Source organism: Mustela nivalis (assembly GCF_964662115.1).
Source record: "Mustela nivalis genome assembly, chromosome: 7".
Lineage (NCBI taxonomy): Eukaryota > Metazoa > Chordata > Mammalia > Carnivora > Mustelidae > Mustela > Mustela nivalis.
This window is the reverse complement of record NC_139026.1, coordinates 42,021,488-42,037,891: the sequence shown is the minus strand read 5'-3', so window position 1 is coordinate 42,037,891 and position 16,404 is coordinate 42,021,488. Positions and strand designations below refer to the sequence as shown.

The 16,404-nt window shown below is 36.1% G+C and overlaps 2 protein-coding genes across 24 annotated transcripts in view; one reads left to right on the top strand and one right to left on the bottom strand.

Moving 5' to 3' along the window:
- The window catches only part of GLIPR1L2 (GLIPR1 like 2), a 30,722-nt gene extending 21,277 nt beyond the window's left edge, over window positions 1-9,445 (top strand). Inside the window, exons 5-6 of the mRNA XM_082740484.1 lie at window positions 8,146-8,172; window positions 8,257-9,445. Of these exons, the coding sequence (XP_082596610.1) occupies window positions 8,146-8,172; window positions 8,257-8,651 (422 nt within the window). The 3' untranslated portion in view covers window positions 8,652-9,445. The remainder of the gene's footprint in view (window positions 1-8,145; window positions 8,173-8,256) is intronic.
- CAPS2 (calcyphosine 2) overlaps window positions 1-16,404 on the bottom strand; it is a 170,738-nt gene that overhangs the window by 123,264 nt on the left and 31,070 nt on the right. The window lies entirely within an intron of this gene.

Below are 16,404 nucleotides of genomic sequence, written 5' to 3'. Positions count from 1 at the left end.
ATGTGGTATCTGAGCCCCATCAACATGGGGTAGGATTGAGAAGCTTGGCATATAATAGACTGGACATGTAAGGACTACATCCATGGAGGGACAGTTTGGCACTGGTTGTTTGAACCCAAGCGGAATGTGAAAAGGATTCACATATAGGGATGCCCTGGTAAGAGGTATTAAAATCTATGTAGATAAGAGAGCATCTATGTTTAGAGGCAATTTCACATGATGTATCAAAATTCAAACTAGGTGAGGGAAGCTTTAATGTGGGAGGGAGGTGGCCTGGCATCTGGAAGGGTCAGAGCCCTAGTGGAGAAACAGAGGAATCTACACATTGGAGAAGCCCAAAACTGGGTTTTACAAGTCTGAGCGGGGTGGGAGGGGATCCAAGTGGAGGATCAGCCTATGGGTTGCCAGAGTAAATACAGGATGCCCAGTTAAATTTGAACTTCAGGTAAAAAAAAAAAAAATATATATATATATATATATATATATATATATATATATATATTTTATACTAAATATTTCAATAAATATATATATATATATTTAGTATAAGTATATTCTGAATATTGCATGAGATATACTTGTCCAAGAGATATACTTGTCCAAGAAATTCTCTGTAGTCATCTGTGATTTGAATTCAACTAGGCATCCTATAAATATTTTTAAGTTTTTATTAAAATTACAGTTAGTTAACATATAGTGTAATATTGGTTTCAGGCATACAATATAGTGATTCAGTACTTCACTTAACACCCAGTGCTCATTACAACCAGTACTCTCTTTAATCCCCATCACCTATTTAACCCATTCCCTACACACTTCCCTTCTGGTAACCATCAGTTTTTTCTCTATAGCTAGGAGTCTGTTTCTTGCTTTGCTTCTCTTTTTCTTTTTTCCCCTTTGTTCATCTGTTTTGTTTCTTAAATTCCACATATGAGTGAAATCATATGGTATTTGTCTTCCTCTGACTTATTTCACTTAGCATAATACTGTCACTCTATCCACATCATTGCAAATGGCAACACCCTATATTTTTATTTGCTAAATCTGGCAACTCTATAGCCTGGTGTGGGGTATAAGAGCTCAAGCAGAATGAGGGGGACACCCATGTAGGGAAGAGAGTAGAGGCAACAATGAAATTGGAAACCTACTAGGAATTGATCAAATAAAGAAGTAGATTAAGGATAATGGAAGCCAGCTTTCTCACTGTCAGAGAATGGCGTATTAAAAATGTAAAAGAAAATAAAGATGATTCTTGTGATGAATTGAAATTAGAGGTATTGAAACTTAGGGGTTTCAATAAATATAAATAACATAGATGTAAATGTTTGTATATGTATGTATCTATACACATATACTCCCTAGCTCAGAGATGGTTTTGGAGCAGTGACCTCCCACCCCCAAAGGAATGAGCAAAACTAGCACCCACATCTTGGTTTCCAAATTTGAGCCTGCAGTAAAAGAAATGAGGGCTCATTTGGAGAAAGGTCCCAGGGCTGGGGCAGGGAAAATAGAAGTTAAATCCAGACCATCTTTTCATATCTAAAAGCAAAGAAGTGCTCAAAGAGTGATGGGGACATGTAGCAAAATGGACACACAGGACACAAAAAACATCTTAAAGGGCTCTTAGTGATCAAACCTAGGACAATTTGAGTACCAAAATAAAAATAAAAATTATAACTCCTTGCATATAACAGGAAACTCTGATTCATACTAATGTAAATTAATAAATTAGAAGTTTGATGAGGAACAATATATTACATAGTTCCACAGTAACTCCCTATAAAAATATTTCATTACTAGTGGGAAAAGAGTAATTTCACAATGGAGCAGCCCAGCCGGACACCATCCTAATAAAGTGATCCATGTGAACATCAACAGTTATTGGAAAAATCAAGACCAAAACCCTGCACCACCTGCAATGAGAATAACACAGCATCTCTTCTGTGATACTCCTGCAAAGATACATAACTAGGGCCAATCACAAGAAAGCTCAAATAAGTCCAAATTTCAGGTTTGTTTAAAAAAAATTAAAGATTTGTCTGCAAGATAACTAATGTGTTATCTTCAAAATATGCCAAGATCATTAATGTCGAATAAAGACTGAATCACTGCCCCAGACAGAAGACAATAAAGAGACGTGAAAACTAAATGTAATGCATGAATCTGAATATGATCTTTTGTTACAAAGACACTATTAGCACAGCTGGCAAAAAAAATGGAATGAGGTCCAAAGATTAGAAGATAGTAATGTAATAATGTTAATTCCTGATTTTGTTGGTTGTATTACTGTCATGTAGAAAAATATCCTTGTTTGTAGGAAATAAATACTCTCAGATATATCAGAATGGCCACTTGCATTAAAATGTTTCAAAATAAGTTATTTGCACTGTATTGCAGCCTTTTTCTAAATGAGGGATTCCCCCCCCATTTTATTTATTTCTTTTCTTCTCAGTGTTCCAGTATTCATTGTTTATGCACCACACCCAGTGCTCCCTGCAATACGTGCCCTCCATAATACCCACCACCAGGCTCACCCAATCCCTCTCTCCCCTCCAAAACCCTCAGTTTGTTTCTCAGGGTCCACAGTCTCTCGTGGTTTGCCTCCCCCTCCAATTTCCCCCAATGCCCTTCTCCACTCCATCTCCCAATGTCCTCCACGTTATTCCTTATGCTCCACAAAATTGCTGTAAAACTGATGAATAATAACTTTAGACAGGCGCTCTTGAGAGCAGCTAGGGGGAAGAGATTCCTTACATACAGAGGACAGTCCATCAGAATAACGTCAGATCTGTCCACAGAAACCTGGCAAGCCAGAAAGGGCTGGCTATACATACTAGTAGTTATACATACTCAGGGCACTAAATGAGAAGAACATGCAGCCAAGAATACTTTATCCAGCAAGGCTGACACTCAAAATGGATGGAGAGATAAAGAACTTCCAAGACCATCAAGTTTTAAAAGAGTATGTGATCACCCAGCCAGCACTACAAGAAATATTAAGGGGGGTTCTATAAAAGAAGAAAGAACCCAGGAGTGTCATAGAACAGAAATTTACAGAGACAATCTATAGAAACAAGAACTTCATAGGAAACATGATGTCAATAAAAATATATCTTTCAATAATCACTTTCAATGTGAACGACCTAAATGCTCCCATAAAATGGCACAGGGTTGCAGATTGGATAAAATGAGAGACATGCTGTCTACGAGATACCCATTTTGGAACTTAAGGATACATCCAGACTGAAAGTGAAGGGATGGAGAAGCAACTTTCATGCCAACGGGCCTCAAAAGAAAGTTGGGAGGGGCGCCTGGGTAGCTCAGTGGGTTAAAGCCTTTGCCTTCAGCTCAGGTCATGATCTCAGGGTCCTGAGATCAAGCCCCACATCTGGCTCTCTGCTCGGTGGGGAGCCTGCTTTCTCCTCTCTCTCTGGCTGTCTCTGTCTACTTGTGATTTCTGTCTGTCAAATAAATAAATAAAATCTTAAAAAAAAAGAGAGAGAGAGAGAGACATTCCTTTAAAAAAAATAAAGAAAGAAAGCAAGCTGGCATGGCAATTCTCATATCAGATAAATTAGATTTTAAACTAAAGACTGTAAGCAGAGATAAAGAAGGATACTACATCATTCTTTTTTTTTTAAGATTTTATTTATTTATTTGACAGAGAGAGATCACAAGTAGGCAAAGAGGCAGGCAGAAAGAGAGAGAGAGAAGCAGGCTCCCTGCTGAGCAGAGAGCCAGATTCGGGACTCAATCCCAGGACCCTGAGATCATGACCTGAGCTGAAGGCAGCAGCTTAACCCACTGAGCCACCCAGGTGCCCGGATGCTACATCATTCTAAAAGGCATATCCACCAAGAAGATCTAACAATAGTAAATATTTATGTCTCCAATATGGGAGCAGCCAACTACATAAGACAACTGTTAATACATTAATACATAATACATTAATAGAAGAGGATCTTAACACACCACTCTCAGTAATAGATCTTTATACCTTAAAGAACTGGAGAATCAACAACAAATTAAGCCAACCCCACACAGAAGGAGGGATTCTTTTAAATTAAAAAAAAAAATTGTTAATGCAAAACCTAAGGAAAGCAAATCAATTTGAAATTTTTTGTTATAGTCAGGAAGGAGATAAGGTTCATACTGGACTATTTGTAAGAGAAATGAAGGTGATGAGATAAATTTGATTAATATTTATGGGGCAAAATTAGCAAATCTTAAAGAATAATTTGACATAGTGATGAGAAAAAAAGTCTAATATAAATATCAGATTTGGTGCAATGGATTGAGATATGAATTATATGAAGAGAGAAAGCTATGGAAAATAGATGATGGGTTTTGATCATTATTAGCTTTAAATACTATTTGATACCTGAGTAGGTAAGCCTCATAAGCTTAGGGTATATTTCAAGGCTCTGTTTCAGAATCAAAAGCATATAGACAAGTCTAAAAATATAAAAAAGGAATAACTTATCCAGGTACAACACACAGAGAAAGAAAAGTAGTATACTAAGAATAGGATCCTAGGGGTGGGGGGATAAAAATGAGAAATACTGAAAGAGAATGGTGGAAACAGTGGAAGAGGGATAAGGAGAAGAGGATACCCCAGTGTTCCCTTTCATTAAAGTGTTCTTACTGACTTGGCAATATGGGAGAACATTGAATCTGGGTTTCAAAATCTGAGCCACGTGGGAGGGATCCAAGTGGAGGAGCAGCCTGTCAGTTGCCAGATCAAATACAGGGTGCTCAATTAAATTTGAAATTCAGGTAAACAAAAATATTTTTAGTATATCTCAAATATACTTATGAAGAACTGAAAGGCCACATTGAAAACAACACAAGGAACCAAAAATACTGGAAAATACAGTAAGGGATAGGGAGGTCAAGTCTAAGAAATTTAAAAGACTAAAGAGAAAATTATAAGAAAGCACTGATAAATCTGATTCCTTATGTGAATAATTGGAGCCCCTGATGACCAGAACAAAAAATAATACAGCAGAAAACAAAGCAATAGATAGATATATAGGTATTCAAAGAAATAATTTTTTTAAAAAACCAGAAATAGAAATTCTTGAATCCAGACATTGAATACCTACTATGGAATGTAAGCTGGAAAAAGTAAGAGGTTCCTTAAAAAATTAAAAATGAACCACATGATCCAGTAATTTCACTTCTGGGTGTTTATTTGAAGAAAATGAAAACACTAACTCAAAAACATATATGCACCCACATATTCATTGCAACATTATTTACAATAGCCAAGATGTGGAAAGAACCTAAGTATCCATTAATGGGTGAATGGGCAAAGAAAATGTTTTATATCTGTATCTATCATTACACACACAAAATGAATAGAATTTAGCCATATTAAAAAAATGAAATCTTGCCATTTGTGACAAAATGGATGGCCCCCGAGGGCATTTTACTAAGTGAAATGTCAGAGAAAGAAAGATACCATATGATCTTACTTAAATGTAAAACCAAAAACCAAGCTTATAGATACAAGAGGGTAGATTGATTGTTGCCAGGGGTCGAGGTGGGCAGTGGGCAAAATGGGTAAAGACAGTCAAAGGTAAAAACTTCAACTTCTAATTATAAAATAAATAATTCATGAGGATGTAATGTACAGCATAGCAACTATAGTTAATAATAATGTATTGCATATTTGAAAGTTACTAAGAGAGTAGAACTTAAAAATTCTTATCACAAGAAGAAACTTTTATTACTATATATGATGACAGATGTTCACTAGATTTACTGTGGTGGTCATTTTAGTAAATACAAATACCAAATCATTTTGTTGTATACCCAAAACTAATATAATGTTATATGTCAATTATAACTCCATTGAAAATAAATAAGTAAAAAAAAAAAATAAATAAATAAGTAATAAATAAATAAAATAAAAACAGCCATTTAAAGATTCAAAAAAAAAAAAAAAGAAAGAAAGAAAGAAAATGGATAATATGTGCCAGGAAAAAGTGATGCAAATTAGAGGAAAATAAAGAATCCTTCACGTATCCAAACCAAAACGTAAAATAATTCATTGGAGTTTAATAGTCTGGGTTGAGTCAGGGAAACAGCCACTTTAAATATTCTGATAATACAGTGTTGAACATAGAAAATAGAGCTCACATGAATGGTGTAAACTCTAAGGGAGCAAAGATCACAGAAGTTGCTATGAAAAGGCAGAGAAACTATAGTTAGAAGGTCAAAGAAGCAGAAACAGAAAACCTCTTAGCTTGAAGCACCAAAATAGGTGGTTCTCAAAAACTTACAAGAAAATTGCTGCAATTCTCAAGAATCTTTGAAAAAGCTCCCACCAAACAGTTTCAGTATTTGACAGCAAAGCAGGTAGTTTCCTATTCGACCAAGCAGCCACTGGGAATCTCACATCTCTTCAGGTATCTGGCGAACAACCACCCATGGAGAATAATAATGGTTTCTTCTTCTCTTTAATCTTCCAAATTTCACATACATCCTGTCATTGGCAAACTCTAACTTGGAGCTATACAGAAGAAGGAATTCACAGAAAGGTAGTTAGTTCCTGATTTCAGGTCTGCAACACAGGATCAACTTGACACCAGTGTGATAGAATGCTGCATTGGCAATTGACAATCCTGCATATTTTGGCTGGTGTCAAACTTTTCTGTAATAAGAATTAATGCCAAGAGACAGTGGAATAATTCCTATATTGTTCTTAATGCTGTACATAAATTCAACCAAACCTATTATTCAAATACAAGCAGATAAACAAATCTTGTGGAAACACAAATTTGTGGTACATAGTTCTCACAAGCACTTTCTCAATAAACCCCTAGAAGATGGCTTTCACCAAAAAGAAGAGATGAATGGAAAATGAAAAGCTACACTGGAAAAACTATCTAGAAGCATAGTTTAATCAATAGACAAAGATTGAATTCTTAAGGCTATAATTACAAAACAAATGTAAATATAATAAATGTTGACAATATAAAACGATATAATTAATAAAACTTGGCAGAAGAAGAGAGAGATAGAAAAATGTGCTTAATTTCCCCATCTTTCATAGCAAGGGGCCAAAAGCTATTATTTAAAGCTGATAAATCAAACAATAGAGATGTAAATAGATTTAAATGTATTTAATATATTCAATCAAGTGCAAAAGTAAAGGAAGAATGTAAAATGTAGAATGGAAAATAGTGATGACAAATGAAGGAAAATCCAAGTAAGAATTATGCTAATTACATCATAGCTCAAACTAAGTGATCAACAGCTACACATACACAGAATGAAGTAGAGAAAATATAGACTTTGTGGTAAAAAAAATTTTTTAAAGGAATGCCAAATAGAAATCATTGTATAAAATATGAAGTAAAATAAGCACAAAAGGCTGAAATAACGTCAAAGATCTGATTGGTCAGTTCATCCCTAGGATTTTCTGAAGAGTGGTTTCTAAATTTTCTTATAAGGTTAGTGCCAATTACAAGACAAAGCCTCTGATTCCCATTGGGCTCTCTGTGTGAGAACTCATTTATCCTCTTAACTCTTCCTAATGGAATCCAGGAATGATTTTTTGATCTTCTCTGCCCCAGTCAGCAGAGGGAAGAAATTTATTTCCTGAGAAGTATTATGATAGCTTTGGGCTAGATAGCAGAAACAATAAACTCTATACCAGGCTGCACAGTTTACTTTGGGATGAAATGAAGAGCAATGAAAAGCTCCTGAAAATAAGAATTAGATGAGGAAAGTGAGTATATTCAGAAGATTAATTTGGAATGATCTGGGGGGAAAAGAGAGATGCATGTAAGAGATATTATAAAATCCTAGAATGTTGAAGCTGGAAAAATCTTTACAGGACAGAAGTGAAATGATTCATACAAAGTGACAATGATTTAGAGACAGAATTAGTAATAGAATCCACATGCCCTCATTCCCATACCTCTATGTTCCCCCTAGCAGACTCAGCTGACTTTTACTAGAAGAGAATGTAGTACATTTTGTGATGGGCTACTGGTTGGAGGAAGCACATCAAAGATGGCAGCATGATACCTGAGGACTAGGAGAATAATGTCATTATTTTTAGAAAAATTATTTTATTTCTAGAGAAAGAAGGATTTTTATATAATTCTTTATGGACTTTCTTTTTCTTTTTAGGTAATGCAGAACGTGACCAATCCGTATGTATGTATTGTTGTCCTTTATTTCTTGGACAATTTAACTACTTTATACGAAATCCAGCTTTCAATTTTGCTTCTTTATTTACAGATTACCGATTTTGGTATCCCAGATGGGAAGTTCCCCGGCCAATTGTGTGTGATCCACTGTGCTTATTTATTTTCTTTCTGAGAATGTTGTGTTTTTCAATATGTATCATAGTTGTTTTGATAATACAGTCTCGGTTTCCAAATATATTATTGGAAGAAGAAATGATGCTTGCCTCTGATCTAACTGAGGTAGGGCCAGAACAGTTACAGGAGAAGGAAGAGGAGATGGAGGAAGAAGACAGGGGAAAGGTGGAGGAAGAAGTGGAGGAAGAGGAAGAATATAAAGAAAAGGAGGAGGAAAAGGAAGGGGGTGAAGAGGAGGAAGGGGAGGGAGAGGGTGACGAACAGGAAAAGAAAGACGAGGCAGTGGAGGATGAAGATTTACCACCACAATAAGACAAAAGTGTAATACAAAAAATAAATAAATAAATACAAAAAGTAAAACACTGAGCTTTAATAAAAACGAATATGTACAAACCATTACTGCAATACCTTTTATTCTCTTCTTTTTCTTATATTTACTCAACAAATGTAAATTTGAAAAACACAGAAACAAACTAACAAAAATATGTATTTTATAGTAAGTATTGTAAGACAAGTTCTCGGACACTGAGAGTAGGTAAAGACCTGATGACAGAAATACTAAAAAAGATTTGACCAGTCTAATTACTTTTAAGATTTTACTGTGTTATCCTTATAAAGGAAGGAATTCCCATTTTCTAAATATGTCTATCTCTGTGTTTTAAATATTTCCTAAATGGGTTAATAAGTTTCTCAAGTATTAAGATTATACATGTTACTGTGCTTAGGATCATTCTGACTCAAGATAACCATTTAATAACTTTTGGTTTTGTTATTTTTATCATTACACTTACAGTTGTTATTTTTTTTATTTTATTTAAAATTGATTAATTACTATTGTAGTTGTTATTGATAGTGGTGATGATGGTGGTGATAATATTGACCATGTGATATCAAGGCATTGAATATCAGTATGTATATTTGTATTGTGTGTGTTTGGGAAATAGTTTAAGTGGTACTGTACATGCTGTTAGGAGACAAATTTTTATTTCTACTTCATGTTTGCTATTTCATTAAAGCCTTGTTGTAATTCTTTATTAGGCTATATAATTTATTGCCACCAAGGACAAATAAATGTCAAAAGTTTAATTATTTGTGATTGAGCAATTTGGCTGCTTCCAAATTTATGTGGTAAAATAAAATAAAAATTTAAAAAGTTATTTGCTTACAGTTATTTAATATGTACAGTAAAAGTTCACAAATTAGTAATATAAATTAACTACTTACTATTTGTAGTACTAGTAAGTGATCTGAATAAAAATACCTAACATAGCACACATCAAATTGCATAAACTCCATATTTTTAACTTTATTATATTAAAAGCCGATTCTTAAATGGGGCAAGATGAGAATTATACAAAAACGCCCTACATTTATGTAATTTCTATGTAGTCAGCCTCTTTTCTAACCAGCTTCCTAAGAAAAAGCCTTAGGTAGTGAAAAGGGCTGGTTCTCTACAATGATTTTATTTATTAGTATTTTCTGATATTTTTATACTATTTCACAGCTTCCAAGGTGGTTTCACATAATTTTTTAATTTCCAAAACCACTCTGTAGAGTTGATATTGCTTCCATTTTTAAAATGAGAAGACTGACCTTGGATTTGTGAAGTGTTACAACCTAGGACTCAAAACAAGTTAATTTCTGGACATTCTGATGCATTTACAAGTATAAATTCTTCATGATCCCGTGTTCAGTTCCCACTATGATTAACTTATATATTTGTATATCTAACTTCTACCCATCTAACTTTACTCTTCAACATATTCTCCAGGCAATTTCATGGAATATAATTGCTATAAGCCAGTGGTTCTTCTCTGGGGGCAATTTTGTCACCTCTCTTCCACGGACATTTGGCAAAATCTGGAAACAATGAAGCTGTGACCAGGAAGGTGCTACTGGTATTTAGTGGGAAGAGGCCAGGAATGCTGGTAACAATCTTATAATGCCTAGGACAACCCCCACAGCAAAGAATTATCCTGTCCAAAATATTACCAGTGCCAAGTTTGAAAAATTCCCCTGTTGGCTTATCTCCACCCCCAGATAAGTGTAAATAATGAATGTATTGTAGATGTTACTGTATTTCCCTAATTTCTCATTTTTCTAAAAATCGTTCTCTCATTTTCTTTCCTACCCTTCTTGCTTCACCTTTTTATATCCATAAGTTACCATGGGAACCATCATTTTGCTGTTGAGCTTCTGTCTTCTTACTTTGAAGATGGTCTACTAAGCACAGATGGGCGCAATCATAGTTTTTGGCTGGGAGATCCAGACAGACTTTCAAATGAGGTTCTCCTTGATGGCACAAGTTGTAATATGTAAAGCTCTGAGGCTGTTTAGCAGACTGCATGGAAAGAAAGAATGAATACCAACAGAGAAACAATGAAAGGTTGTTGTCTCTGATGCTTAGTTTTATCCCAACCTTTCACACGTATTATTTTTCCAGAGTATATCCTATTTCCATCCAGTAAGTTTTCCTTAGGTTATTTTGAATAGGATTCTGTAACTGACTCAACTGATAGGACATTCATAGTATAAAGATATTTTCGTTAAAATGTCCTTTATTGGGCACCTGGATGGCTCAGCTGATTAAGCATCTGCCTTTGATTCAGGTCATGACCCCAGGGTCCTGAGATGCAGCCCCACATCAGGCTTCCTGCTAGCAAGGAGCCTACTTCTTCCTCTGCTTCTACTTGTCACTCCCCCTGCTTATGTGCGCTCTGTCTCTCTCTGTCAAATAAATAAATAAAAATCTTATAAATAAATAAATAAATAAATAAATAAATAAATAATATGTCCATTATTCTGAAACAGCATTAGCAATAATGGCACTAAAACTGAATATGTAGAGATTCTTTATAGCATCAAGTGGTCAAAGAATAGGGTGTCTTTTAAAGTTTTATTTCCTAAGTCTTGGTTCTTGGTATCATACCATATCTCTCTCCCAGAACCATACACCCTATGTGCTTAGAATGCTTGCTTTATTACACAAGTTATAGGTTGACTCCCTACATAAGGGATCATTCGTATGAATCTCAGAGGTATCATGGAAAATTACCCTTACTCAGTTTCCATGGCACTGAGTTTCAGGAATATACTTTGACCAGGATTTTCTGACCCAAATGGTCTTGAGTGGAGAAAGAGTACTTAAAGTACCATATATTCTATTCTGCATTATAAAACTGTAAGACTGTTAAAATATTCTTGGCCCTAGTAAAGTAATTTCCAGCTACATTATGTGTAGTATATACTTGCCCTTGGTTTGACTAAGGGTTTGAGAAAGTGTCAAAGAGTCAGTAAACTTAGTCAATAAATACTAACAAAATATTAGGTGATCCAATGCTATCCTGAGTCCTTGATTTAAATGATCAAGGATCAAGTATGTTATTTCTTAAAACTGGATATTAAATGGTCAAGGATCAAGTACGTTATTTCTTAAAACTGGATAAAGGTAAGATTATTGGGCTTTCTATTGGTTCCTCAACTCCCCACAGCAATGAACTGTAGAACTGGATGGTAATAAATACACAAAGGGAGGCTGGGGAAGAACAAAATGAATACAGAATGTTCACAAGGAACAGCACAGCAATAGCGAAGGAACTGGATAGAGTCATAAGGATCTGGTGACTCTAGAGGGAGTAGGAGGATTTGCAATTATTTAGCATAGCCATGAACCCCGTCCACAACATTCAACATAATGTTGATGGGAAACCAGGTTGGCCAAAAGTGATGGGCTGGGGCAGAGTGGAGGACATCGGACATTTTCTTACCATTCCATAGCAAAAGGAATTGCCAAAAACATATGCCCACTCAATTTCAAAGTACCACCTGAGTGAGGGAACTTGATTATGGGCAGTATTAGACAATATATCTAAAAATATTTAAATCTGAGAAATACTATTGATACTCCTGTTATTAAACAGATCTGATAGACTTCAACATTGCAGTAAGACATCTGATGGAATGCTAGCTTGTGTAATGTTCTATTCCTGAGGATCAGGCCCTCAGGAAACCCATACATGGTGGTGTTGGCTAAGACTCTTGGGGCAGGAAAGTCACACCTATACCTAGAAAAGATGTCAGAATAGGTGTCTATTTCAGTGAGAATGAACCACTGGCTTTTCCAGAATGAAAGGAGCCCAATGTAGTCAACTTGCCACCAAGTGCCAGTTGGTCTCCTCAAACAATAGTGCTATGTTAGAGACCCAGAATTCATCTCCATTGTTGGTAGATTCTATATACAGAGGTACCTGGAACAACACTGATACATGAAAGTCTATGCAACTGGATCTGTATGTGGCATCCATGCATTCCATTTGTCTGCCCATCATACTAATTCTAGGTGGGCAAAAGACAAAGGCTAACAAATGTAAATTGATGAATTATTTTGTCTACCTTGTCATTTGATGCATATGGTGGGCAATAATCTGTTAAAAAAAAAAAAATTCCGCCTACCATTCCCACTTCTTATTTCCATTCATATGCCTCTGCCCCAGATCTTCTTATTTCTTACCTTTCAATCTTTTTCCTTCCAAACTCCCAACCTAAGACTAGATATTTGCTATGGTCCATGTGATCATATTGATTCTCATGTCAAACCACTTGTACTTACATACAAAGTGGATACAGGTACCATTCAAAGCTCCACCCTGAAGATTTTCTCTTACTGCTGCCTGTCCAGGCTATAATGCAGTTATTGTCCATTTTCTGCTTGCACCCACATTTTGGACCAACTGATTGATAAATTAACATTTGGCTTTCAAAAATTACCTTTACCTAGAGGCTCAAGACTTCCCCACCCCCCATAATAGTCACAAGTGTGAACTGAGTTCTGGTAAAACATTGGTGGGTGAGATGGAGGTCTAGGTTATCTGCTCATGTAGCATACTCTTGCCCTTTGGTTCCACTTGGATTTGATCCCATAATGATGCTTTGGTTCAATGTCAACTCAGATCATGTGTCCAATAGCTCCCAAATGTGTGGATATTCCTCCCTTCAAATAGATATTCATTCAAGTAAATGTCCATGGGTTCCTTTTGGAAAATGCTCAGAAAATCCTTTAAAGTGCATACTAGTGGCCTCCTAGGAACTCAGTCACCTCTTCAGTGGTTTCCTGTGTAAAAACTGGCTCAGTTCCAGTAACTAAGCAAGAGATCATGATTTCTTGCCACTTGCTTCATTGGATCACTAGTGAAACCAACTGTGCCTGTTCATGTCCTCCTGAAGCCAATGTTAAGACAGAATTAGAAGTATAAGAGATTTATTAGTTGATGCCTATAAAACTTGAGGTACCAAACTATATAGTACGGGAAAGAGGGAAAAAAAAAGAGTAACTTTATAGTGGAGAAACCTGATAAACACTATGGCAGCCAGGTGATCAAGATCAAGATCAAGATCAACAGTGGTAAGTCATGATAACAGCATGTATCCTTGATATGATATGATGAAAATGGCATTTTACCTCTGTGGTCGTCTTCTCAAAAATCCAGTCAAATCATGAGAAAAAAATTAGACATCCCAATTAGGGGACAGTCTATAAAACACCAGTACTTCTAAAAACCTTCAAAACCTTCATTATTTTAAAAAACAAACAAACAACAACAACAACAAACTTCCCTTAATTCATCAAAATAAGTAAAAACCTGAGACACCATCAGTACCAAAAGGAGTCTAAACCTAGACATAAGACTACTGAACATAAGATGGTATCTTGACCAGGATCCTGAGACGTAAGAAGGGCATTAGGTGGAAACTAAGAAAATCTTAATAAGTATGTGCTTAAGCTAACATGCATCAATATTAGTTCATTAAGTGTGACAAATCTGCTGTAAGTTGTTAATAATAGGGAAAAGTGGGTGGGAGGTATGTGGGAACACTGTACCATATTCATAATTTTTCTATAAATCTAAAATTATTCTACAATATGGTTTTTAAGAAAATTAAAAAATTATGGGACATGAAAATTACATAAAATTCAAATTCCAGTGTCCATAAATGAAGTTTTATTGGAATACAAAAATGCACACAAAGGGTTGGAAGAGAACATTAGTAGATAGGGAAAGACTTCAGACTATAATGCAGATCTGACACCTGTAAAATTCAGTCAGAAAAAGGCTCAGACCACACAGTGCAACTCAGAAAAATGTCATCCCACACAAGGCAGGAAGCTGTGGTGCAAAAACCCCCTATAGAGATCTTTCGTGCTGGGAGAAGTATGTGTTGGGCTGTGTTGTCAGAATTTCAACCTAAAATCAAACCAGACGGGGGAAAACAAATAAATAAAATCAAACTAGAAGACACAAAATGGAAAATCTCATGTCCCTTCAGGATCACAAAACTTAAGGACTGAGAGACTGACTTCCCATAAATGGCTGACTTATAGAAAACTTATTCACTGAAAATTTTTTAAATGTATGGAGTTGGTCAGGGTTTGCCTCATATTGACCTTGGGAAATTTTGCTTATAGTTCCCGGAGGAAAAATGTCCCCATTTGGTTGGTCTTGCAAAATAAGCTGAATTGAGCTTTGTTCGTATGACTGGATGGGTTTTATCTGCTCAGGGAATTTTCAAAACTGGTCTCTGTTTTTTATTTTAACAGACTCTAAGTGAACTTTCTAAACTCTTTACATTCTCTGCCCATAAATACAGACCCTCAACAGACTCCCCTGTGGCTTGCCACAGTTTGCATGTTCTGAATTGCAAGTCCTTTGCTAATTCCCAAATAAACCAGTCTTTCTGGCAATTTTGAGTCTGCCTCGGATTACCTCTTTATCTAGGTTGATAGCAGCTATGGATTAGTGCAACTGTCATTCTCAGTCACTGACTATACTCACCCAGGAGAAGTAGAGCCTTGGCTGAGGTGCTGTAGCAAATTCCAAAGTGCTGTGGCTGGAGGCCATCAGCTAACTGCACGCCTTGTGACAGGCTCTATCTTGATGAGAGATCTGAGGGACAAGCCTCCGTGTTGCCCAAGTGGGTATTCCCCTACAGTAGCTAACACCTCACATGGGTTAAAGCAGATATGCAACATAACTCGCAGCTTTTAAAATTCCGAGGAGGAGATAAAGGGGAATTAATTGTTTAAAAAAAAAAAAAAAGTGGGCAGCAATTCTGATTAAAGACTGTGAGATTAAACTCTCCTCCATAAGGAAAATAATTCCTGGACTATGATATGAAAATTTCAATGGACAGGCAGGCTAGAAAGGTCTGAAGCTGTGTGATGAGGTCACATTATAATGACCTGAGAGGATCAATGACAGAACTTTTCCTGGGTTTCTAGATACCTGGCTCAATGCCAATGTAACTCGGATTGTAGGACATGAAACATATGTCAATACCGAGGGGAGAAAAGGATATAGCACTAAGAGTGAAAGATGGTAGGATAGCCCATTCTGCTAGGAGGAAGAGCAGAGTACATCTATGGTGAGAATGGTGTGAGTGAGTAGGAAAACCTGATGCTGTCACTGAGCAAGTAAGGATGGGTTCTTTACATGGGAGCCTTGGAGTAATCAAAGCTGAAAGGCATGGGTGAGTTTAATGACTTGGACCCTGAGGGACATAACAGAAAACTGTTCTTCCAGCAGAAGACGGAAGGAGGGCTGCAGGAAAGAACGTTGTACTTTTTGAATTAAGGATACTTGATCCAGTTACTTGCCATTTTCCCTTTGAAAGGCAATTATAGACATTCTACTGGGCTGAATGCCTTGGTTGAGACTTTACTAATAAAGGACCCCATCAGTTTTAAGATCAAAGATGCCAGTAAGAACCTGGGCATTGTCAGAGAAGCATTTAAATAAAAAACATGCAGCTCATCAAAATAACCCAATTAAATGGGAATGATAAATTCAGATATCTGTTTGTAAATAAGGAGAAGCCATCTCCCTGGGGCTAGATGATTTACTTCTGACATTGAAGGTGTGTTCCCCACTATATGAGTCTCTATGTGCAGAAAGAAAAAACAAGATAGCGCTTCATTTGCGGATGGCAATGCTTGATTGATGAAGATTATTTTTCTGAAAGAATGCCAGCTAACAGAAAATTTCTAGTAAAAGAAAAGTGGGGTGCCCAG